General features: G+C 44.9%; 1 protein-coding gene across 4 annotated transcripts in view; it reads right to left on the bottom strand.

Moving 5' to 3' along the window:
• The window catches only part of ABCC10 (ATP binding cassette subfamily C member 10), a 109,886-nt gene extending 99,284 nt beyond the window's left edge, over positions 1–10,602 (bottom strand). For 2 of the 4 annotated variants that reach the window (XR_004538743.1, XM_033936883.1), the window contains exons 1-4: positions 10,394–10,602; positions 7,448–7,632; positions 5,482–6,868; positions 2,198–2,425 (exon numbers count right to left, since the gene is read on the bottom strand). Coding sequence is in view for 3 of the 4 variants with exons in the window: in XM_033936883.1 (XP_033792774.1) it covers positions 2,198–2,425; positions 5,482–6,868; positions 7,448–7,608 (1,776 nt within the window). In the remaining variant the exon portion in view is untranslated. Of the gene's footprint in view, positions 1–2,197; positions 2,426–5,481; positions 6,869–7,447; positions 7,633–10,393 lie in introns of those variants that run through there. The other 2 variants (XM_033936885.1, XM_033936884.1) reach the window with 2 other exon arrangements.
• Between the last annotated feature and the right edge of the window lie 13,177 nt (positions 10,603–23,779).

Here is a 23,779-nt window from a genome sequence, read left to right as displayed (position 1 = left end):
TTAAATGTATTATTTGGTGGCTAGTTTAAGTCTTATGCTACCATTACCAGGCACTTGGCGAATACTCTGGGAGATGAAGCCAGGCCGAAGGGCAGCATTCTGTATTAAAAATGCAGATTCCCCACCCGAAATCTGAGATATTGACGGGAGGCCGTATGGATGGGAATATGAGTGTAGGCCTCCTTGAGATCCAGAGAGCATAACCAGTTGTTCTGTTCGAGAAGGGGATAAAGGGATGCCAGGGACAACATTCGAAATTTTTCTTTGACCAAAAATTGGTCGAGAGCCCCGAGATCCATAATGGGCCGCAGATCACCCGTCTTCTTCGGGACAAGGAAGTAACGGAGTAAAACCCCCTGTTCTGCTGTTCCAAAGGAACTGGTTCGATGGCATGGAGACCATAGCAGAGCTTGAGCTTCCTGAAGAAGAAGGGCGGTCTGGGATGGACTGGAAGGATACTCTCTTGGAGGAAGGTCTGGTGGAACCTGAGTGAAATGAAGAGAGTATCCTTCCTTGATGATGGTTAGCACCCAGAGGTCGGATGTAACTGTCATCCATCGGTGGTAAAAATGATGGAGACGACCTCCTATAGGGGGAAAAGAAATCAGAGTCAGAATAGTGGAGGTTATGCTCTGTTTTAAACAGTCAAAAAGGCTGAGTAGCCTTAGGTGCAGCAGAAGGTTGAGATTATTGTTGCTTCTGAGACTGCTGTTTCTTAAGAAGAGAGCGATTGTAAGGAGCCGTCCTTGGAGCAAAACGCCTTTGATATATAGGAGGGCGTGTAGATTTGGCAGGAGCTGGCTTTGGCTTAGGTCTGACAATAGAAGCAAAGGATTTTTCATGTTCACACAATTTCTTGGTGGCTGCCTCAATAGATTCATCAAAGAGGTCATTGCCTGCACAAGGAATATTAGCCAAGCGGTCCTGAAGATTAGGATCCATGTCAATAGTACGAAGCCAGGCAAGGCGGCGCACTGCCACAGAACAAGCAGCCGCCCTAGCAAACAACTCAAAGGCATCATAAGATGATTGAAGGAGATGTAATCTGAGTTGTGATAGAGAAGTGATGACTTCTTAAAATTCAAAGTGTTTTTGAGTATCCAAATAACTCAAAAATTTAGGCAAAAAAGAGTAACGAGGAACTCAAAATAAGTAATAAAATGAAAATTATAATTAAGGACTTTAGAGGGTATCATGGCATTTTGATAGATGCGACGTCCAAATTTGTCCATAGTTTTCCCTTCCCTTCCAGGAGGAACGGTGGCATAAACCTTGGAAGGATGGGACCTCTTTAAGGATGACTCCATATGCAGGGATTGGTGAGATAACTGTGAGTTGTCAAATCCTTTGCGATGGAGAGTTTTATATCTAGAGTCCAATTTGCCTGGAACAGCTGGAATGGTATAAGGAGTCTCCAGGCATCTGGCAAAAGTCTGAGACAAGAGCTTGTGAAGAGGAAGCTTAAGTGACTCTGCCAGAGGTTGAGGAAGATGCATAACTTCGAGCTACTCCTTAGAGTATTTGGAACCAGCATCTAATTGAAGATCCAAGTCAACAGCCATCTGAAGAAAAACAGCGATTCGTGAAGAAAAGAATGCAAACCGCGGTGTAGAGAAGGCACGAAGTAACAAAGTTAAATGCAGAGAGTCAAAGACAGACTTCTCGGCTCCATGGAAAACTGAGAACTGAGGAGACACGCCCTACGCTGGGCGGGAAGGCATGCGCGGTGCGGTCGACTCAAAACTTATAGTTTCTTCAAGCAAGTCTGCTTACGAGCTTCCCCATCAGGGCTCCGCTGATGACGTCACCCATATGTGAGAATAGCTGCCTGCTTGTCCTGGGATAATTTATTTTCCTAGGTAAATGGGCTATATATACTGTAAATTGCATACCCTCCCTGCAGATAAAAGAAAGTGCTGATAGTCCTTTGAGCTTGCATGGTTGCCTTTGTTTTGCTATGACTGCTGTTGCTCTTTGCCACCCTTCAGAAGTTGCAACCCTAGGCGACTGTCTAATCTGCTTAATGGCTAAGGTAGCCCTGTGTATATGATTGTATTTTTACAGTATGTCTTTAAGTTGTCATGTTTCTGAATACTCCTTGAACATGCAAGGAGGGAAGAGGAAGAAATGTGAAGTTAAAGCCAAGGACCAGAGCATCTATTCAGCACAGGGAAAGAATAGCATTGAAGCTACTGACCTTTGCTGCAGTGAGCTCATGTCCCAGCAGCACATAGGTGATAAAAGTCAAGATGGAGATAAGTACTGGAAGTGCAGCCCAGAGGTAAACGCACACAGCATCCAGATACTTGAGAACTCTGAGCCTGCTTAGCTCCTTCTCTCGGAAGTCGTTCACTTTGTCTGTAAAATGCTTCTCCCAAGTGTAGAACTTGATGATACGGATACCGCTCAGTATCTCCGTCATCAGCTGGAGAGAGAGAGAGATCAATCTTGGACATATGTATACAGAATCCTTCTGTCTCACGTACAAGTGGCTTAACACAGCCCTGTTTCACGCAAGGTTTGAACAGCACAAACATGACGACTCAGCTCAGAGTCAATTACTGATCTAGTTCTCTCAAACACCATAAGCTTTCTCTGTGAGAGAAAACAAAATTGTTCCACTCTTTCCCTGTTTCCTTCCTTCTGACCCATGTAGCATACTCATCCCTACCCTGATCTGCAAAGTCACCTAAACTGAATTGTACACCCACCATGCTGAAGAAGCTAAAAAAAAAAAAAAAAATCCAACTGCAGACCTATTATTAGTAATCTGTAACCTATCACTAAAATCAACTACTGTACCTGATTAGAGGGCGATATGTATCCTTTGTAAAAATAGGAATTATTTCAAATCTACAACAGGCTTCAGGAATTGCCCTGGAAGCTACAGACGAGTGAACTTGAAATCAGCGCCAGATAAAATGATTTCACACGGTGATATAAACACGGGTTGCAGGATTGTGACTATTTTTAGAAAATATAAGAAACATAAAGGAAAAGAAATAAAGAAAGAAAAGAGAAAAAAGTTTTTTCGCCTATGACTGAAATGTGAGCTAAATGAATGTCACTTCTTGTGACACGCATGGGTTTGTTCGAGGCTTTGTCCCTAAAGAAGAATAGACTGGGGAAAACAAGTAGAGATAGTTATCTTATTTAGATTGATAGAATAAAAGCTGCTAAGTAATAACACTAATATAGTGGAAACACTGAGATTTGAACCACTACCGTATTTTCACGCAGATAACGCGCACCCGTGTAAAACGCGCACACGGGTATAGCGCTCAGAAACCACGATTTTATGTACAAAAACTTTTGTATACCGCGCTCACGGGTATACCGCGCATGCAGCCCGACTGTCCTTTCGCCCGCCCCGACTCTCCTCTGGCCACCCCGACTCTCCGTGCGCTGTCCCGACTATCCGTTCACCCTCCCTGACTTTCCGTGCACTGCCCCGACTCTCCGTGCGCTGTCCCGACTCTCCGTTCACCCTCCCTGACTTTCCGTGCACTGCCCCGCCTCTCCGTGCGCTGTCCCGACTCTCCGTTCACCCGCCCTGACTTTCCGTGCACTGCCCCGACTCTCCGTGCGCTGTCCCGACTCTCCGTTCACCCGCCCTGACTTTCCGTGCACTGCCCCGCCTCTCCGTGCGCTGTCCCGACTCTCCTTTCGCCCGCCTTGCCCTGCTCCCAGCTCTGTAAGCATGCGCAATGGTCTGAGCATGCTTGCCGCTTAGTTTTCACCAAGGCTGTTTTTCTGGTGGTATGCTTTTCACCACGTGGCTGTGGCCCCCCTCTATCTGGCCTTGTAATTTGTAATGGTCGGGTTGGGCCCATGTGCCTCAGGCCGCGCCCCCAGGTGGGACCTAAGGCTCCAGGGCCTATTCTGATTGGCCCACGCGCCTTAGGCCCCACCAGTAGGCGGAGCTTTGGGACGGATGGGCCAATCCGGCCTCATTCCGTCGTTGGCTGCCTGCCGGACAGGCGGGTTTGGCTCCCGTCTGTCCGGCCAACTACCAAAGGTACGGGGAAGGGGGGTGGGGGTGTCGTGGAGGTCGGCCAGGGGGGGTCGCGGGTCGGCTGGAGGTTCTTGGGGGGGGGGGGCGGTCGTTGGAGGGAGGGGGGTTTGCGTCGAGGGCAGGAGGGCCTGGGATCCCTCCTGCCCGTAATGTAGTGCGGGGTGGGGGTAGGGGGTCGCCCTGGCCAGGAGGGTTTGGGCTCCCTCCTGGCCCGATATTGTCGGGGAGTTGGGGAGTCGGCCGGGCAAGAGGGCTTGGGCTCCCTCTTGCTCCGATCATGGATGCGGGTGCGGGTGGGAGCGCGTGCGAGCGGTCGTTCGGGGTGGGGGTGCGAGCGGTCCTGCTGGGGGGGGGGGTGAATCGGGCGTCAGGCAGGGTGGGAACTATGTAAAAAAAATTTTGTATACCGCGCTCACGCGTATAACGCGCGAGGGGTATGCGCGGTAGGTAAAAACGCGTATAACGCGCGCGTTATATGCGTGAAAATACGGTAACTCTTACGGATAAGAACATAAGAAATGCCTCCGCTGGGTCAGACCTGAGGTCCATCGTGCCCAGAAGTCCGTTCACGCGGCAGCCCAACAGGTCCAGGACCTGAGCAGTAATCCTCTATCTATACCCCTCTATCCCCTTTTCCAGCAGGAAATTGTCCAATCCTTTCTTGAATCCTAGTACCGTACTCTGCCCTATTACGCCCTCTGGAAGCGCATTCCAGGTGTCCACCACGTTGGGTAAAGAAGAACTTCCTAGCATTTGTTTTGAATCTTTCTCCTTTCAACTTTTCTGAATGCCTCTTGTTCTTTTATTTTTTGAAAGTTTGAAGAATCTGTCCCTCTCTACTCTCTCTCTTGTAAGTCTCTATCATATCACCTCTAAGTCTCCTCTTCTCCAGGGAAAAGAGTCCCAGTTTCTCCAAACTCTCAGCGTATGAAAGTTTTTCCATACCTTTTATCAGACGTGTCGCTCTCCTCTGAACCCTCTCGAGTAACGCCATATCCTTCTTAAGGTACAGAGACCAATATTGGACGCAGTACTCCAGATGCGGACGCACCATTGCCCAATACAACTGCAGGGTAACTTCTTTCGTTCTGGTAGTAATACCCTCCTTGATTATACCTAGCATTCTATTCGCTCTCTTAGCGGCCGCTGCGCACTGTGCTGTCGGCTTCATTGTCATGTCCACCATTACCCCCAAGTCCCTTTCTTGGGTACTCTCATTCAATAACATCCCTCCCATCATATAGTTACGGATATTTTTGTGTTCCTAGTTTTTAAGATGCCAGGAATAAGTGAAAATCTTATCAGCATAATTAACTGAGTAATCACTCAAATAGCTGTCTCTGGAATTTTGGATTTGCTGGCACTGACCATGTGACTTCATCTGTCACCTTAATCCCGCTGAACCCCAAGCCCTTGACAGCAAGTCTGAGGTCTCTTTGGTGCAGTGAGATTCTGCCATGTCCTACCTTGACTCTGGAGTCCTTGTGTTCCAGCATGCCCTTGTTGTTTTCCAAGATGCGGTTAGCAACGTACTTGTTGAGGGGCACAAGTAGCAAGGCCAGGCCCAGCCCACCCAGAAAAGATATCCCCACCTGGAGGTACAGGAGGTAAAGGGTAATTCCAAACTGGATTGGGAGGCTCCACAGCTCATGGAAGCTGAGGCAGAAGTTGACAAGTCGATCTGTGTCAGTACTCATGAAGTTGACGATCTCACCTGTGGAAAAGCGAGACAGTGTAGTGCCGTTTACCCGCAGGGATTTGCGGTACACAGAGGCAACAATGGCAGCTCGAACCATTAGCATTACCTTGTTCACCTCATATGTGAACTGGTTGCGCAAGATAGCTCCAAGAAAAGAGCTGGCAAAGAGTCCGACAGCATATAAGATCCCATGACTTAGTGGTTCTTGCCTGGTCTCCATGAAATTCACCAATAAGTTGAGGAGAAGAGGGCCAGTAAAGTTCAACATGCTCCCTCCCAGCTTAAGAAAACCCAGGGAGTAATATCTGAGCCCAAAGGATGAGTGGAGCACAGACAGGAGAAGCACATTCTTCTGAGCATTTGGAGGCCTGCCAGTGGGATCATTTGCAGCTGGTCCAGAGCGTTGAGGACTGCCCCTGTAGCTGGATTCAGTAGAGACACAGGCCCGACACATACTGGGGTTCTTTTCTTGCATGTGCTTCTGCCAGCAGGCATAAAAATGGTTTTGGACTGCTGCTGCTTGAAGCTGACAAGGTAGAAGATAGACATCGTGCGGTCTGTTTAACTTTTTTCGGTAGCCACGTTTCATCAAAGAATTCATCCAGAGGTAGAAAAAACGAGAAAGCCAGCTCTCACCATCCTCGCTAACAACCTGGGCATCAAAAGTCAGAGTTCCTGAGCCTGAAAGGAGGGGTGCACGTTCAGAGGCGTCACTGATGGAACAAAAATCTTGTCTTCTAGGGACAGGGGCAATGAATGCAATTATATATACAACTAGACAGGCCAGCTGGACGCACGTGATGGCAAACTTTGAGATGGGACCAGGCTGGGAGGGATAAGTTGATACCCAAGACTGGCAATAAGACACTATGGTAATCACCAGGGCTGGAAAAGGCAGAAGTACCAGAATGACCATGATCAGAGGGCCTCGGGAGATGCCATGCACTGATCTGTAGATCATGAGCAATGCTAACCCATGTGTGACCCATGCAAATATTGAGATGGTACCTGCCAGCACTGCCAAGGGGATGGTGCTCTGCTGTGAAAAGACAGCTGTCAGGATAATATCAAGGAGAGAAAGTATGGCAAAAAAGAAAGACACAAGGATCCGGCATTTCCAGCTGGGCCTGGAGAGGTTGTCATAGCCAGGAAACCTACAAAACAGAAGATAGTCATTTTAGAAAGGTTTCACAGGGACAATGTGCATTACAGACAATTTGTAGTCACAGTACAATGCCATCCTCTTAAAACAGGGACGTCAACAAATCATACCACCCAATAAAGTAGTTATAGTACAATCTCCCTATATGCTAGGTAAAGGTAAGGTAGGCCGCTGCACATAAGTATCAAATAATTTATGGGGGCTGCCACTTGCATGATGGTTATTTGGCAGACTAGTTCCCAAGTCATCTTTATCCTCCACCTCCCTCCCAACACACACACACACTACAGTTAAGGCTGGATACTTTATTATTTACCAACTAAAAGGGGTTGAATGGCTGAGTTAGCAAGAAGCTGGTTACCTGACAGAAATCCTAGTGCAGGCCTACATGCTAGTCACAGCATAATACTACACCCCTTCCTCCAACAGCAGAACTCTGGTGCAATGTAAACCCTACAAGCAATTAATGGCATAATATCACTAGTTGACAGAGTACAAATATGCTGGTTTTAGGATACAGATAGGACAGGAAGTACAGAGGCAAAGACTACTCAAGCAAATCAGAGCTTACCTTGGTGTGCCCACATAACAAGCACTGATAATAGCAAGAATAGCATGAGGGAGCGAGCTTAACACCAGCTCCTTGAAGCAAAATCCAATGCTGCCATTGATCCAAACTGGCAGAGGTTCCGAGGGTTTGGTACCACAGAGACCAGCCAAAACTTCTTCCATCTTCTGTCTGTGAGGAAACAGTAGCTGTAAGCCAAGAGAAGGGGAAGAAATGTAAATACATCTGTGAAACTACAAAAAAAAAAAAAAAAGTACTGTTCAAATATTAAAATTATATAAACAACATTGTTATCATTGTTCTGATCTTAGAACCTGAACCTTGGTCATAACGGCTCAAACCATAGCCTGGCACCCACACACTAGTCCAACACACAGCCACCAAGAACTCAAAGGAGTTTCCATGAATGAGCATCAGCAGCAAGGAGAAGATGGCAATATTCAGGGGTCTGCAGGCCAATTATATATAGTTTTCTGTGTCATTTATGGGATTTTTCATTTTACTGTATTTGGGTTAAAAAAATGTTGTTTCAGAAGGGAATGTCATCGCTTGTGCCCAATAGGTGTACTTACAAAGTACACATTATTAAGCAACAGTGTAAACTATTTGAGTCACACTATGCATGATTGAAAGCATGGGAAAAAAAGGTTTTAGGTTAAAAACCATATAAAATAGCTCGAGAAACTTCATTTCAAAAGAATGCACAAATTATAGTTCTAAGTTTTACATATCTTCATTCAGTTTGCACACAAGGAGGCAGGACATCCAAATCTATCTTATGTGTATTCATTGGGATATCCTGAAAACATTACACATTGGGTGTGCCTCAAGGACTGGGTTGAAATCCACTGACCTAGATTTGCACCATTCCTTAAAGAGTTTCCAAATTCTCAAGTATGGAGCATAGGTTTGACTTCTGACAGCATTAATGTGACAATGGGGCTCATTTTCAAAGCACTTAGACACAAAGTAGTGAAAGTACCATATGAACCTATTGAATTTTGTGTGCTTTGAAAATGTATTTATTTGTTATTAATTCATTTTCTATTCTGTTCTCCTCAAAGAGCTCAGAACAAGTTACAGTTTGCCACAGTTACAGTGCAGTTTTTCTGATATACAGTCATGTGAAAAAATTAGGCACCCCATGAAATATTCAGTTCTTTATTATGAAATATTCACATATCGATGTCAAATCTTTTTTTTATTTATCTCTGGAAAAGAAAGTGATGTAATTGCAGGTAAACAACAAAAATTTTCCTCGATTTACTCATGAAACAAGATAGCCACAAAAATGTGTATTCTGAGGAATAAATTAGGATCCCCCCACATATCCTCTCATTTAAAGTGGCTCAAATCACCCACAGGTGTATCACATCAGGTGTACATGATTAGAACATCATTACTCAGCATTTTGAAGGAAGTTTGCCCTACTTAAACCTCACGGCAGCCCACGCCCAATACGGCTCTCACTCCGCTCTCCCCCCCTAGTTTCACCTTTAAAAACGTTTCCACCACTTATTGAGAACCAACAAGCTAATTACAGCAGACTGAACCTAGCACACTGCCGTCGATCTCCGCAGCATGTTCCCTCTGCCACGGTCCCATGGTCAGAGGAGGGGTGAGACTGCGGCAGAGGGAACATGCTATGGAGGCTAACGGCAGCCTACTAGGTTTGCTCTGCAGGCTGCCATAATTAGATTGTTGGTCCTCGATAAGCAGCAGCAGCGTCAGTCATAGCGCAGAATACAGCCTCGCTGGGTGCGGGAAGCAGCAGATGTAAGGCCTCACCCGTCGCAAGGGCCCCAGCGGGATGGGGATTGCCATAGACACTGGATCTAGATACCGGGGCGGGAACAGAAAAGGACCTTGAGGAGGTGCAGAAAAGCAGACTTGAACCAAAAGGGAGCGAGAAGACAGGGCAGATGCTGGACTAGAGGGGTAGAGAGGGGAAACACCCTGAAAGAACCGAGGAGAGAGAGATGCCAAACTCTGGGGAGGGGGAAGGCAAAGAGAGAGAGAGAGACAGAAAGACCTGGATAAAAGGTGAGCAGACTCAAAATGTTAGCAGAAGGAAGACAGAGAGGGTGAAATCGGAAACAAAAGGGGAGACAGAAGAGAGGGGGCAGATGTTGGATTTGGGGGTGTATAGTGGAAAGAGACTGCAGCGAGGTGGAAAGCAGACCCTCGACCTCAGAGTCTGCGCTCTCCTGTAGACAGCGCTGTCCCAAGAGTGGGATCCTCTGCTGCACCAAAAAGCCTCACAAACAAGACAAAAAAAAAAAAAAGAAACCAAATGTAATTGAAAAACACAAGCAGAAAAGCCAGACTCCTACCATCTCATTTGTAGAGAGGCAACTGAGAAATTGGAAGACAGCCTAGAATGATGGGAGGCTGGAGCAAAAGAATACTAATGAAGTCACAATTTCATAAGAGGTTCACAGAATTTGATAAATGTAAATCATGGTACAAAATACCAAGGTTCATGTGTCTTGTAGTCACTCTAATTTCTAATTTTGTAGCCCACTGTTAAAAAAAATGAAACTCCCTACAAGAAATCTGGCAAGAAAGGATCAACTATTCACAGGTTCAGGAACAGTGTGTTGCACTAGAATTTGACTACCCCTTACTTGAAGGTCCACTGTGCTTTTTCATGCTTTGTAACTAAACTGTGTACTTTGACATTCTCTGTCTCCTTCCTGAATTAGATATAAGCCAATTCTTCTATTGGACATTCCCTGGAGTTGTCCTTAAAACCCAAATAGATATAGAGGCTAATTTTCAAAGTACTTAGACACAAAGTACCATGGTACTTTTTGAGTCTAAGTGCTTTAAAAATTAGCCTCTAAATATGCGATATGTTTACTCCATCCATGCCTTAGCATTCCCTACAAGTGACTGTTGTAATAACATAAACTAAGAATGCCGCAAGCAGCCTAAGCCTGAATTTACCTCACACTAGCTGCATTTCCGGCCCTTCGGGACCTTTGCTTCTGCATTGCAGCAATCTCCACCCTGTGGTTCGTGCGGGTCTCCCCACTGGAGCCGAGATTATAGCCCAGCTCCTAGACTAGCAGCAGCGCTACTCCTTCCCTAAAACCTAAACCACAACTCTTAGAAACCAAAACCACGAACTAAAGCTGCCATGCCAAAGCGACCGGTTTTTTTAAAAAGCTTCCGCTTCCGGCTTGGGCACACGTGAGCCTCATGGCCCAATCTGACTGTTCCGACAGGTATTTGTGGCAGCCAATGGAAACTCTGCCCGTGTGCACACATTCCCCCCCGGCGAAAAAAATATCGCTAACATACTCCTACTGTACTTGCTTTCTGTCAAGCAAGTGTTTTCTCTGCACCGAATTTACTCATCCGTTTTTCACCCCAGATCACAGCTGATGATAAAAAGAATTTCTGAATGTGGTACAAGAGTTCAAATCAAGGAGTACACTATTCCGCAGCCGACTCTCCTCACACTGCAAGTGCTCCGTCTGCATAATTTTTTAACGAACAAATCCATTTTCACCCCTTTATCTTATCACAAATGATAATGTAACTATAACCCCCCTCCCACCCCCGTTCTTTAGTGCAAGCCCAGAGGTCAATTGTAACAGAAAGGGGAACAGGATCTCTTTCAAATATTATCTCACTTTTCAGATTCTGGACTCTGGTCATCCTCTATTCTTATTTTCTCATTTGATTCCCTATTCACCCAGGAGATAGCTGCATTCCTCAAATCAACCCTTACTGTCTATTTCTATCCTTTAGGCAGGGCAGGACTATTCTGTCCAGGGCCCTTAGGCACACAAGTCCACTGGGCCCCACACCCCGCCCCTCCCCACCATGCCATGCCCCCAATTATTTACCCAATTTCTTATTTATTTCTTTTATTTCCACTTTATTTCTTTTATTTTAAAATTCAAAACAAACAAAGATTACTATACCAGTGCCAGTGTACCATTTTTCTTCTATGCAACCTCCAAACATTTCTGAACAAATCCCCCCTTCCTTCCTGGAGCCAATCATCGAGGTACGGGAACACTTGAAGACCCTGCGTCTGCAGGGCCACCACCACCACCACGAGGCACTTCGTGAAGACCCTTGGGGAAGATGCAAGGCCGAACGGGAGGACTCGATACTGTAGATGGAGATCTCCCACCTGAAATCGAAGAAATCTGCGAGAGGCCTTATGAATCGGGATGTGAGTGTAGGCCTCTTTGAGATCCAGTGAGCATAACCAGTCCCCCTCGTCCATCAGGGGATACAACGTGGGAAGATAGAGCATGCGGAACTTCTCCTTGAACAGGAACTTGTTCAACGCTCTGAAGTCCAGGATAGGGCGAAGGTCCTCGGTCTTTTTGGGGACTAGAAAGTACCGTGAGTAAAACCCGGTGCCCTGTTGACGCAAAGGGACATCCTCCACCGCCTGAAGGCGGAGGGCTTGAGCCTCCTGAAGAAGAAGGGGAAGTTGCGATCTGTTGGAAGGACACTCTCTTGGAGGCAGGTTCGGGGGCGCTGCCAGGAACTGAAGGGAGTAACCCTCCCTGATGACAAAGAGGACCCAGTTGTCCGATGTAATCAGTTCCCACTGGGGACAAAAAAGTTGAGACGGCCTCCGATGGGTAGAAGAGAAGGCTCGATGATGAGAGAGGGCAGCATGCTCACACCATGATTGTCAAAAGGACGGCGCGGCTTTGGCCACCACAGGGGCCTGAGGCTTCTGGGGGGCCCGCTGCAGCTGTTGATGCCTGGGCGGCATAGACTTCTGGGGATAGCGCCTGGGTGGTAACTTGTATGCTTTAGGAGGAGTAGGTTTCGTCTGACCAAGGAGGCGCTTAGTGGCTGCCTTGATGGAGTCATCAAAGAGCTCGTTGTCCAAGCACGGGAGATTCGCCAGGCGGTCCTGCAGATTCGGGTTCATGTCAATGATGCGTAGCCAGGCCAGGTGACGCATGGCTATAGCAAAGGCTGTGACCTTCGAGGATAGTTCAAAGGCATCATAAGTAGCCTGGAGCATATACAGGCGAATCTGTGACAGCGTATCCTGAAGCCGGCGGACATCCGACCGGCAGTGTGCAGCCAAATCATCCTGGAAAGACGGCATAGATTTTATGCAGTGCTTGAGATAGGAAGTGAAATTGAAATTGTAGTTCAGGACCCAGTTTGCCATCATCAAATTCTGGTATAGGCGCCGGCCAAACTTGTCCATAGTACGGCCTTCCCTGCCCGGCGGGACAGCCACGTAGACTTTGGAGGGGTTAGATTTCTTAAGGGAAGACTCCACAACCAAGGACTGGTGGGAGAGCTGAGCCTTTCCCTTGCACGGGACTGTCCGATTGCGGGATTCCATCTTGGACGGTATGGCAGGAATTGCGTACGGTGTCTCCAAATTCCGGAAGAAAGTCTGCTTCAAGACTGGATTCAAGGGGAGACGTAGCGATTCCCTTGGAGAGTGAGGGAGTTCCATCTCCTCCAAATACTCCCGGGTATATCTGGACTCAGACTGGAGGTCCAGTTGAAGGGCCTTACCCATGTCCACCATGAACCTGGTGAAAGATAAAGTCTTAGCAGAAGAGTGTCCTTCCAGAGGCGAAGAAGACCTGGACTTCGGGGCAGCAGAGAAAGAGGCCTCCCTCAAATACTGTGCCGGCACATCAGTGTCAACAAGCAGGGACGCTGAGGAAGCTCTACTAAGAGACAGGGGAGTGCGCTCCAACGAGGGTGATCTCGAGATAGAGTATTCCCTGAGCTTGGAGGCACGCTTAGGAGGAGGTCTCTTAGAGGCTGGCAGGACTGCACTCACTGCCTGGGATGCCAGAGACTCCGTGGAAGGCTTCTTCGGTAGCGAATCTGAACCTGAGGGAGGAAGAGGAGACTTACCAGAGGCCGAGGCCTTAGCAGCCGGAGCCCCCAAGGCCTTCGAAGTCAAGGGGAACTTGCTCGGAGCTGAGGCCTTCAAGGCCGAGGTCAAAACCGGGGTCGAGGTCTTGTCAGCCGGCTGATCCATGCCCCCGAAGATCTCAGCAATCTTGGCCCGTCGCCATTGAAGTGGCATAACGCAAGTGGCAAAACGCAGGCAGGAGTCGATAGGGTGGTCGAAATCCAAACAGAGGATACACCAACGGTGCGGGTCAGTAATCGAGATCACCCAACCTCACTGCATGCACTTTTTAAACCCGGTAACAGGCCGGGACATAAGTAGAAAAAGTGGCTGCAGTTGCATGAGGCCAAGCGCCAGGCAAAAAAACGGGTTCCCCCGGTCAAAAACGGTCGAAGGAAAAAATAAAAAAAAGGACTATAGATGCGTTGCACAGTGACTCCGATCAAAGAAAACCAACAAAAGAAGCCGCGGTGCAAGAAGGCACTTAGAATCAAATGCAGAGAAGAGAGACAGGGCTTTCTGGCTCCGCGGAAAACTAAGAAATTAGACCACGCTGAGGAGACGCACCCCTCAGCTAAGCGGGAATGCACACGCGCATGCGCGATGCAGCACTAGCAAACTTTAAGATCTTCAATCAAGTTTGCTTGAAAAGCTGTCCGTGACAGGGCTCCGTGGATGACGTCACCCACATGTAGAGAATATGCTGCCTGCTTGTCCTTGGATAAAATCCATGAAGTCATTTAAGTCTCACTTGAAGGCTTATTATTTCAAAATGGCATTTGAACCTAGTTCTTAATAGTTTGTCACTTCACACTTTTACCATGACTTGAGACTAGGGAGTCTTTATCTTTGCAATATTTTCCCATAATTCTGACTGCAGTGGTAGTTAATTTCCTTGTAACTGTTTAATTTTACTTGTGATCAGATAGTCACTATCTTACGCTTATCTTTACTTATCTTTTCCTTATTCTTTCTGTATCCTACTATTCTGCTTGGTTTTTCCCCTTAAGATATTGTAAACTTTTCCTGCCCTTTTGTGTCTAGTTTGGTTAATTTGTTCATGTACTTTCCCCCTTGTTATGTTTTTATTTTAAATATTGCCCACTGTTTTTATTTACTGTACACCACTTTGATTTGACTTTTTGTTAAAAATGGCAGTATATCAAATAAAATAACTGTAAGAAGGCATTTCTCAACAGAATGTATTTGGAAACAACAACCTCCTGGCAGATAACTCCAGTAAAAAAAGTTTAAAGATGGACTGATGTGTTGGATTTCATTGATACATAGGGTCCACAGTTGATGGTTTTCCCTTTGTATTGGAATAAACAAGTCTGTTTTTACATTCTTGATTTTTTGTGGAGTGTTCATTGTCTGTTCCTACTGCTTTTTTGTGTGATTTTGAACTCATGGGTTCTTGTCCTGCAGGACTTTTGTTGTTTGATTGATTCATACTGATCAGTAGTGTCCAAGCTCTACATGAGAAGAGATTTGGCAGCTTTCCTTCAGCTCATTTAGATCCAATGTGGCCTTATCTTAAGCATTAGTGAATTTTACTGATATTAATAGAATTCCTGGATGGAGTAAATGAGCCCAGATTCCCTAGCCCACTTGCCTTCCTATCATCACAAGTGTCTGTCTACATCACTTCTAAACAACAAATCTAATTTCTCACCAGATCATTTTTTTCTTGGGGATCTGTGTTCACCAGACCCCTCCAACTGGACTGGATTGATTAATTTGATATACTGCCTTATACCCAGATTTTTAAAGCGGTTTACAATTAAATAACAATAGATAAACATACAAAAAAAAACCCAACTTATAGCATTTACCAAACAAATACTGTATTAACAACAAAGTAAAATGAAAAAGCGTTTTTAAAAATCCAGGTTTTCAAGATCTTGGAAAGTCATAATAACTGATTTCACCAGGTAATGAACTTCACAAGGATGGTCCCATATAATTAAACGCTCTTTTCCTTGTGGAAGCTAGTTTAATCATCTGCAATGAAGGAAGCTGTAATAAACAGCATTTGTGAGCAGTGTAAGTTTTCCAGGTGATTTTGTCTAACAAATCAGAAAGGTACTTTGGTGTTTCTAAAAGGAATTCTATGAGTGTCAGTGCTGTTACCGCCGTGACCAGCGATAATAAAGCCTAATGTGGCTTCATAAAGGGGTGGGTGGGTTAATTGAAAATAGCAAGGTTTAATACAATGATTATTTTGTCAAATTTTAAAGAATTATCACAACAAAATCCCAAAGTAATTATATCTTCTTTACTTGACCCTGTAACACCTCCTAGAGAACTCTGTTCCTCAGTTACATCACTTTTAGCGTTACCCTTCTCCTTCACTGCCAACTCCAGACTTCGTTCCTTTCATCTAGCTACCCTCTATGCCTGGAATAAATTACCTGAGTTTGTCTGTCAAGCCCCTTCCCTTGTTTAAAAGCAGACTAAAAACCCACCTTTTTTATATAGTTTTCAACCCTTAACCCTAATCCTCTGCCCTCCAATCCAGCCCCTGATTACCGTTCCCCTAAACTGTATCCATGACATCCTGTTTGTCTGTCTTGCCTATTTAGATTGTAAGCTCTTTCGAGCAGGGACTGTTTTCTTATTCTTTATGACTGTACAGCGCTGTGTACGTCTAGTAGCGCTATAGAAATAATTGGTAGTAGTAACTTCATAAAATCTAGCAAAGACCTGTTCTTGCAAGATAACCACATTGCAGCGATTTTTTCAATATTTAGAATTAGATCATGTTCTGTCAGTTACATCTCCAACAGATCCAATTTGCAATTAAGACCTGACATAATTTGAGACTGATCAACCTTCATAAAGACAATTATTTATAACGGTAGCATAGCAGGGACTCAGTGGGCCCTGGGTGAGAACCAAAGTGCACCCCCCCATGTGTGCCCCCTGGGTCTGGCACATCCCCAGGATCTGGCACCTCTACGCCTGTGCTCAGCTGCCTACATGCCCACAGTCTTCTAGATGCTACAGCAGAAGGCAGCATTAAAGGCTTTTACTGGTGGGGCCAGCCAGAAAGACATCCTGTAGGACTGTCTTTCAGTATAGTATGTAGAGGACCTGGCAAGTGAGTAAGCAGCTGGGTGCCAGACCGGTGGGGGGAGAGTCACAGAAGGGAGAGTTCAGCTGCAGGTAGCCCTGGACATTTTGCTGGGCTCACTCAATGGTAGCTATATCCCTGATTTGTACATCATCATTAAAAAAATATAAATTGTCCATGTATTTCTGACTTTTCTTCATGACACAGGGGTCACTCAATTGCTTTCCTTTCCCATTCACTCTGCCAGACATAGATATCAAAATGGCGTACCGTGGTATTTTCCAAGTTTCCTAGCAGTCTCCGATACTATCATGCAAATGTAGTACAAGGTCATTAATATTAAAATGAGCAGTCTGAGCGATCCTCTATCATCGCTGAGTGTGCCAAGATTTTTTCTTTCACACTTTTTTATTCATTTCGTTTGTAATGCCCCCTTTCTGACGACGCTGTTGCGAAACTTGAGTTGAAGGGGGGCCATTTTTACAAGAACACGGGGGTTTAATAAGAGCATTTAAGATTGTATTGAAGAGATCATAGCGCTGTGTTGTGGTTTTGATCTGCCTTCACTTCACTTTACATACATCAGATAAGTGATTTTTTTATATACTTTTTATACCTGTTCTCGAAACACCTAGGTAACGAACCAGGACAATAGCCCCCTTCGCAATATCATTCCCAAAACTGAATTTGTAAACTGTTAACCCCAATCACAAACTATGAATACCCCATTCAATTTATGGAATTTTTCCAATTCTTTGTAAGCCGCATGGTACTTCAAGGCCCTGCAGCATACGAACTGTTGTTAATATCATCAATGTTCCCATTATCAGAAGTACACTGCTATACTCTGTAATTCGCTGTATGTACAGTTTCTCTTTATTGTAAACCACCTAGAAGTCGCAAGATTGTTGGCGGTATATAAGAATAAAGTTATTATTATTATTATTATATATATTCTTATATTTATGTTACTTATTGAAATGGAAGGCAGAATGAGGGACGCTTCTGTGCAATGATGGTCCCTCAATACAACCAGTGCACATTAATTGGTACAACTGCACTTTTTGGTTGGTGACTGAGCACTTTAAAAGCACATTGCACTTTATATTAATATTTGTATTGTAGGGTCATGAAATCTAGTCTCAGTTTAAAGTACAAGAATCTGTATCTGTATCTGTATCTGTACCTGGAGTGGCCACTATCTGGTAAGTGGGGATTGATCATCCCTATCCTGTCTCTCGTCTTCTGCCTAGTAAGCCACGTGATCTGTCGCTGAAAAGTTGTGGGAAAGGGATTCTAGGAACTGTTATTTTCTGGTTGAGTAACTGAACTGAAATCTGTTGTGTTTTGTGTGTTTAAGAGTGTCTGAGACGTCCTTGAGGACGAAGCGAGTGTGGACCTGTTAGTACTGCGTTTCCCTAGTCCAGAGATGGGCGGGGCCAGGAATTCAGGGAAGTGTTTTTGTCCTCCATTGCACAATGGGGGAATGTCTGTCTACCTGTGGGGATCCCTTGATATGTTAGCTAATTTTAAAAAAGGAATTTGTCTTTGATTATACTTAACAAATCAACCCTTATTTGTCTGTGCCAGTTAGAATGGCCGATATTTGGTGTGGGCTGGCCCCCTCTGGCTCCCTGGAAGAGGACATAACTCGTCAAGTTTTTATGCATTCGTTTGCTGTCAGTTCCTCTTCCAGTCAGCCAATTTTTGCATTCCAATGGGAAAACCCTTCCACTGGACAAACCTCCTAAGTAACCTGGACCCGTCTACCCCAGGGCTTTAAAATTAGCCCCTCTCTATTCAGCACTGCCTTTGCTTCAGACCTTGCCAAATTCTTCCCTTCATCTGATTCCCAAGTCCTGCAGTATCCCGGGTTCTTTATGACTTCTGTCTGTTCAAATGTATCAGTGAAGTTTAAACTGTCAGTTGTTCACAGCATGAGAAGAGAGTACTTTTCCTTTTGTGCTGATAAGGGCCATGAAGTGTTTAGCACTTCAAATGCGGTTTCTCCTGAAACAGATAAGTAGTTTTAGATTTAAAGTTTTTGGCTATGTTATAAAATGTTTATATATATTTAGAAATGTATGTAAACGAAAAATATGATTTCTGGAACTTATATTCCATGCTAAAAAGAAGTTCTTTGTACAAATTTAGTAGTTATTTGTCTAAATTTAAAAGTTCTGAAAAGGACTACATCTTTAATTTGATCTCTTTGATCTTTATGCACTTCTCTCTCTCCTTTGTGAAATTCTGTAGGAAGGGGGAGTAAGTCTCTACTGAGACCCATGTTGATTGTAAAAAAAATAAAAATGAACAATGTTTAAACTTGTGAGTACAGTAAAACTTTGGTTTGGGAGTATAATTTGTTCCAGAAGTATGCTTGTATTCCAGGGCACTAGTGTACAAAATTATACATACTTGTATTGCAAGCCCTTGCTCGTTTGGAACAGTCACTGCATTCCTGCAGCGTCATATAGAGAGGAACCATTGGCTCAGTTGTGAAAATGTGATGCTTCTATACTGTATGTACGTGTATTGCAAGACGTTGCTGGTATAGCAAGTTAAAATTTAATCATTGCTTGTCTTATAGAACACTTGCAAACCAAGTTATTTGCAATCCAAAGTTTTACTGTATATTCCAATCTTTGTTTTGTATTTCTGTATATAAAAAATGTAAGTTTAGGTATAACAATGTAATTTTTAGGAATGCTTTTGTATTGAAGTAAATATTTTTGCCAGTCAGCTGATAGTGAAGGGACTGCTGCTTTAGAGAGCGCTTGTGTCAGACTACCCTGCTTAGTGGGTGGATCCAGAACTGCATTTAGCTTAATTTTATAAGTCAGCTCTTTGGGGTAGGAACCTGATATAGAATAGGGATTGAGAACAATTCTTATGTGTTAGTACACATCTTAAGTTCAATTATTTTGTACCTTCTCTAATCTTTTGTAAACCACATAGCTCTTCACGGTATTGCGGTATATAAACTGTTATTATTATTATTTATCTGAGTCTTTCAGATAGTGGGTCTGCCTTTTAAATTTTCCTGTGGCCATATTTACATTGATTTCAAGTATGCCTTCCTCGTGTCACCTACCTTGGCTTTCAAATCTCCCAGGGTACCAGGTCCCTTCCTACACCCGTGTCCAGGCTGTCTGTAGTCTCCCTGTCCCTGATAACTGCAAGGCTCTGAGCACCTTTCTCAGTATTGCAGGATACTGTCCCATCTGGATCCCTGATTTCTCTACTATTGCTCGTCCTCTGTATGATTCCACCAAAGGCGCTGACTCAGCCCCTTTTGTCTGGACCCAACTTCAGGAGCGGTTTTTCGCTGCCTCCAAAAACTTCTGACTCAGGCCCCTGCCTTCTGGCCCTTCTGCCCAAGAAGCTGAGCTTTATGCCCTCACTTCTGCCCTGCGCCACTCTGCCTCTCAGTCTTGCAATATATATACTGACTCCAAATATGCTTTCCTTAACTTGCATTCCCATAGGGCCATCTGGAAATATTGAGGTTTCATTACAGCCTCCGGCCGCCTGATCCATCATGCTCCCCTCATTCTTGACCTTCTTGAGGCCGTACAACTACCCTCACGTGTTTCTGTTATGCTCTGCCATGCTTATAGACGCGTGATGGACCTTGTCTCTCGTGGCAATGCCCTTGCCAACCGCACAGCCCGAGCTGTCAGTCTCTGCCCCCTCTTTCGGCCCCTCTGTATACAATCATTCCTTTTCTGGATTCCCTTACACCCCAGTACGCTTCTCAGGAACAGACTTGGGCATGCATTATTTTGGGCCAGTCTATCCTGAAAGGGGGGTGGATACAAAATGCGCCAATTCAAGTGCCAATCCAGACCCACACACTGATACTTCAAACGCAAGCACAGCGGGTACCCTCATATTCATTCCTCAACACCTGGCCCTCATGATTGTCAAAAGATGCCATGATCTGGCACACTCTGGAGAACCCGCTATGAAAATTGACTCTCAAGAGACATTTCTTTATCAATCACCTTGATCAGCTAGTCCGGAATATGGTCCGACAGTGTGTTGTCGGTTCTAGAATAAAATTCCCAATCAGATGACTGCCACCTCTTGGATACCAACCTATTGGAACATATCCAATGCAGGTTCTGTCTGTAGATTTTACCCACATGCCCATTTCCCGTTCCCTCAGTCACTTCCTAGTCTTCACAGACACCCTGACTAGATGGGTCAAAGCCTTCCTTACTTGCACTGAACGCGCCAGGGAAGTAACCAAACACCTCCTGAATAATTCCGTGCCTTGATCTCCTTGTTTTTATAGGCAGTGACAATGACCCTGCTTTCATTGCCGATGTTGTCCAACAAATTGCTCAGGCCCTCCAAATTGAATAGAAATTATATGCTGCTTACCATCCTGAGAGCTCTGGTCAGGTCGAAAGAATAAACAGAACTCTTAAGACCCTTCTCACAAAATGAATTGAAGAAACTAATCTGTCCTGACCTGTCCTGCTGCCTTCTGTTCTTTTTCAGATTAGATGCATCCCATCTAAGCCCCATTTGAGCTCATGTTCGGCCGGCCACCACCCATTGTGAACCCAGATCCTGGTTCCTTTGCTACTCTGGGATCAGATATCCTCCAGAGTCAGGTCCAGTCTTTAGCTAAAGCCCTTTAAGAGCTCCACAAATGGGTCCTGGAAAGGGCCCCACTATCGATAGCTACACAAGTCCATGGGTATGTCCCTGTAAATACAGTATGGCTAAAACTTGGAAGTCAGACCCCCTGAAACTTAGGTGGATAGGTCCTTTTACTGTAATAATTTCTTCTCTTACAGTTGTCAAGGTGTCCGGACATGAAACTTGGTTCCACTACAACACGGATCTTCAGCTGAAGCTTTCTAAGACCTCAAAAGTTCTGAATATTTACCACTGTACTTAGCAGGTGTTCTGAATATAATTCTTTATAAGTGTTTGAGTTTAATTGACTGCCTGTGGTTCACCACTGCTTTTAGCAAGTGTCTTGAGTATAACTGTTTGAAGTTTTCTAAGTTGTGCCTGAAAGAAAAATGAGTTTCCTATTTTAGTATATATATATATATATATATATATATATATATGATATTTGTGTTGCCCTCACTTATGTTTCTTTCTTCTGTATTTTGTACTTAACAAGTGCAGCCCCTTTGCCTGATGTTTGTTTGCATGAAGGAGTTAAGTACAGAAAGTGTCAAACATCAGAGAGTATTTTCTGTTTCCAACCTACTGGTGATGAAGTTTAAAAGTGGGCGGAAATCTGCATTGATGATGTTGAGGGTCCTCTTATCAACTAGGCTCTTATTGTAGACCCCACTCACCCGGTGTCTTTGTATTGTGATACATGTGTGCTATTTGATGTTTCTCAAGGTCATGGTACTACCCCTAATTCAGTTTTGTGTGGCTCCCTAGATTGACAGCGTTATTATACCAAATGTGCTAAGTATATAGGTCTGTATAACCTGATGCCTTTAAGAACTGCCCCTATGAGGAAACCTTCACTAATGGTGGAGCCTGTCCTTTATGAGAAAGTGTCTTGTGGGCCACCTACAATAACCCACACAAATATCCTCCTAATACCCTGTCTGCCTCCCTTACTATAGGTCCTAGCTCCGGCCCCTTGTGTACTACAGGCTACTGTAATCCCATGGTTTTCACTATCACTGACCCATATAACTGGAATGCCAATGTCCAAGTCCAGAAGGCCAGAGACTGCATGGCATTGTATATTGATGGTAAAAGGTGAGACCCAGGTACTGATGTATATGTCCGAATTGTATCCCACTCATGTGCTCCTGTCTATCACTCTGTGGTGTTTCCCCAGTTTTATGAAATTATGAAAGTAGATACTAATATCCTGTAATCACTAGAAATCTGTTTATATAGTTTGCTGAAACTATAGGTCAGACTCTTAATGTTAGCAATTATTTTGTATGAGGAGGGACTGGTATGGGAGAACAGTGGCTATGGGAGGCAATGCAGCTGGACATGTTAAACCTGACTTCACAGACCCTCACTTTTACGTCAGGTCCACGACCTTCACGATGGGCCTTGTGAACCTCCATTGTTGCTTCCCACTGTCTTCAGCCCTTCAGACACTGCTTAATGGAACTTCCTATGAATTATGGTCAGCTCCTGATAGTTGATATTGGCTCTGTGATCCGTTTGCCTACTCTTGGTTGCCTGCTTAATGGACTGGTACATGTGTGCTTTGCATGATCCGTCCCAGCTTCTTCCTGTTACCGCTGGCCGATGGTGAACACCTGGGAGCCCCTGTATTCAACACCAGAGGTCGCCAAAAGCAGTCTACTTCCACCAATTCCCTTAAAATAGGTGAATGGGGTGATGACTGGCCTGCAGAACGGATCATTGCTGCTTATGAACCTGCCACATGGACCGAGGATGACACCTGGGGCTATCGGACCCCAATCTATATGCTGAACTGCATTATTTGTCTATAAGCTGTACTTGAACTGATAACCAATGACACCTCACGAGCTTTGAGTACCATTGGCAGAGAGAATGCTAAAATGTGCACTGCTATTTATCAGAATCGTCTAGCTTTGGACTATTTACTAGCTGCTGTGCCTGTGATAAATTCAACCTCTCCAACTGCTGCCTTGAACTTGAGTAAAGTGATTGAGAACGATGTGGATCGTATCACCAAACTGGCTCATGTTCCTGACCAGACCTGGCGTGACCTTACTGCAGACTGGATCACTGGTACCTTCAGCTCCTGGTTGCCCTCTGGTTCAGCATTGAAGATCATCTTGCTGGTTGCTGCCCTGTCTTCTCTGCTCCTTTGCTGCCTGCCCTGTATGGTCCCCATAGCCATAAAGCTGCTCCACTGAACTATGGACTCTGTTGTCAAACGTTCCACTGCTGCATTGGCCCTCTCCCAGTATCGTCCCTTACCCACTGGGGACCCCGACTTTCCTGACCCCTAACTTTATTTTGTCAGGCTTGGCTCCTTAGGTACGCCAGCCTAAAAGGGGGGAATGTAGGGTCATGAAATAGTTAACTGTTGTTTAAAATATTGCTCTGGCCTACATAGCTGAAAAGAGTGTATAATCTATTGACTGCATCTGCCTAAAATGTATGTCCCTACCTTACCACATTGTAAGCTGAATAGATAAGAGTTTGAGCCATGATGTACCCTGCCCTTCTGTACATTTACCTGCAAGAGTTAGATAAGTGTCCTGCTAGTGACCTGCTAGTGTGAGCTTAGAACCAATGAGTGTTAAGAAAAGTAACACGTGAAAAGCTTTTTCTAGAATTCAGTTGTATAGCCAGAAAAATGAATAAATATCTCTGTAACTTCCTGGTTTCGGCACTTCTGAGCCAGCTTGAAGCTCAGGGGTCCAACATGCATGCTGTG

This window comes from Geotrypetes seraphini, chromosome 3, assembly GCF_902459505.1.
Source record: "Geotrypetes seraphini chromosome 3, aGeoSer1.1, whole genome shotgun sequence".
Lineage (NCBI taxonomy): Eukaryota > Metazoa > Chordata > Amphibia > Gymnophiona > Dermophiidae > Geotrypetes > Geotrypetes seraphini.
The sequence above is the reverse complement of the archived record's forward strand: the minus strand, read 5'-3'. Positions and strand labels throughout refer to the sequence as shown.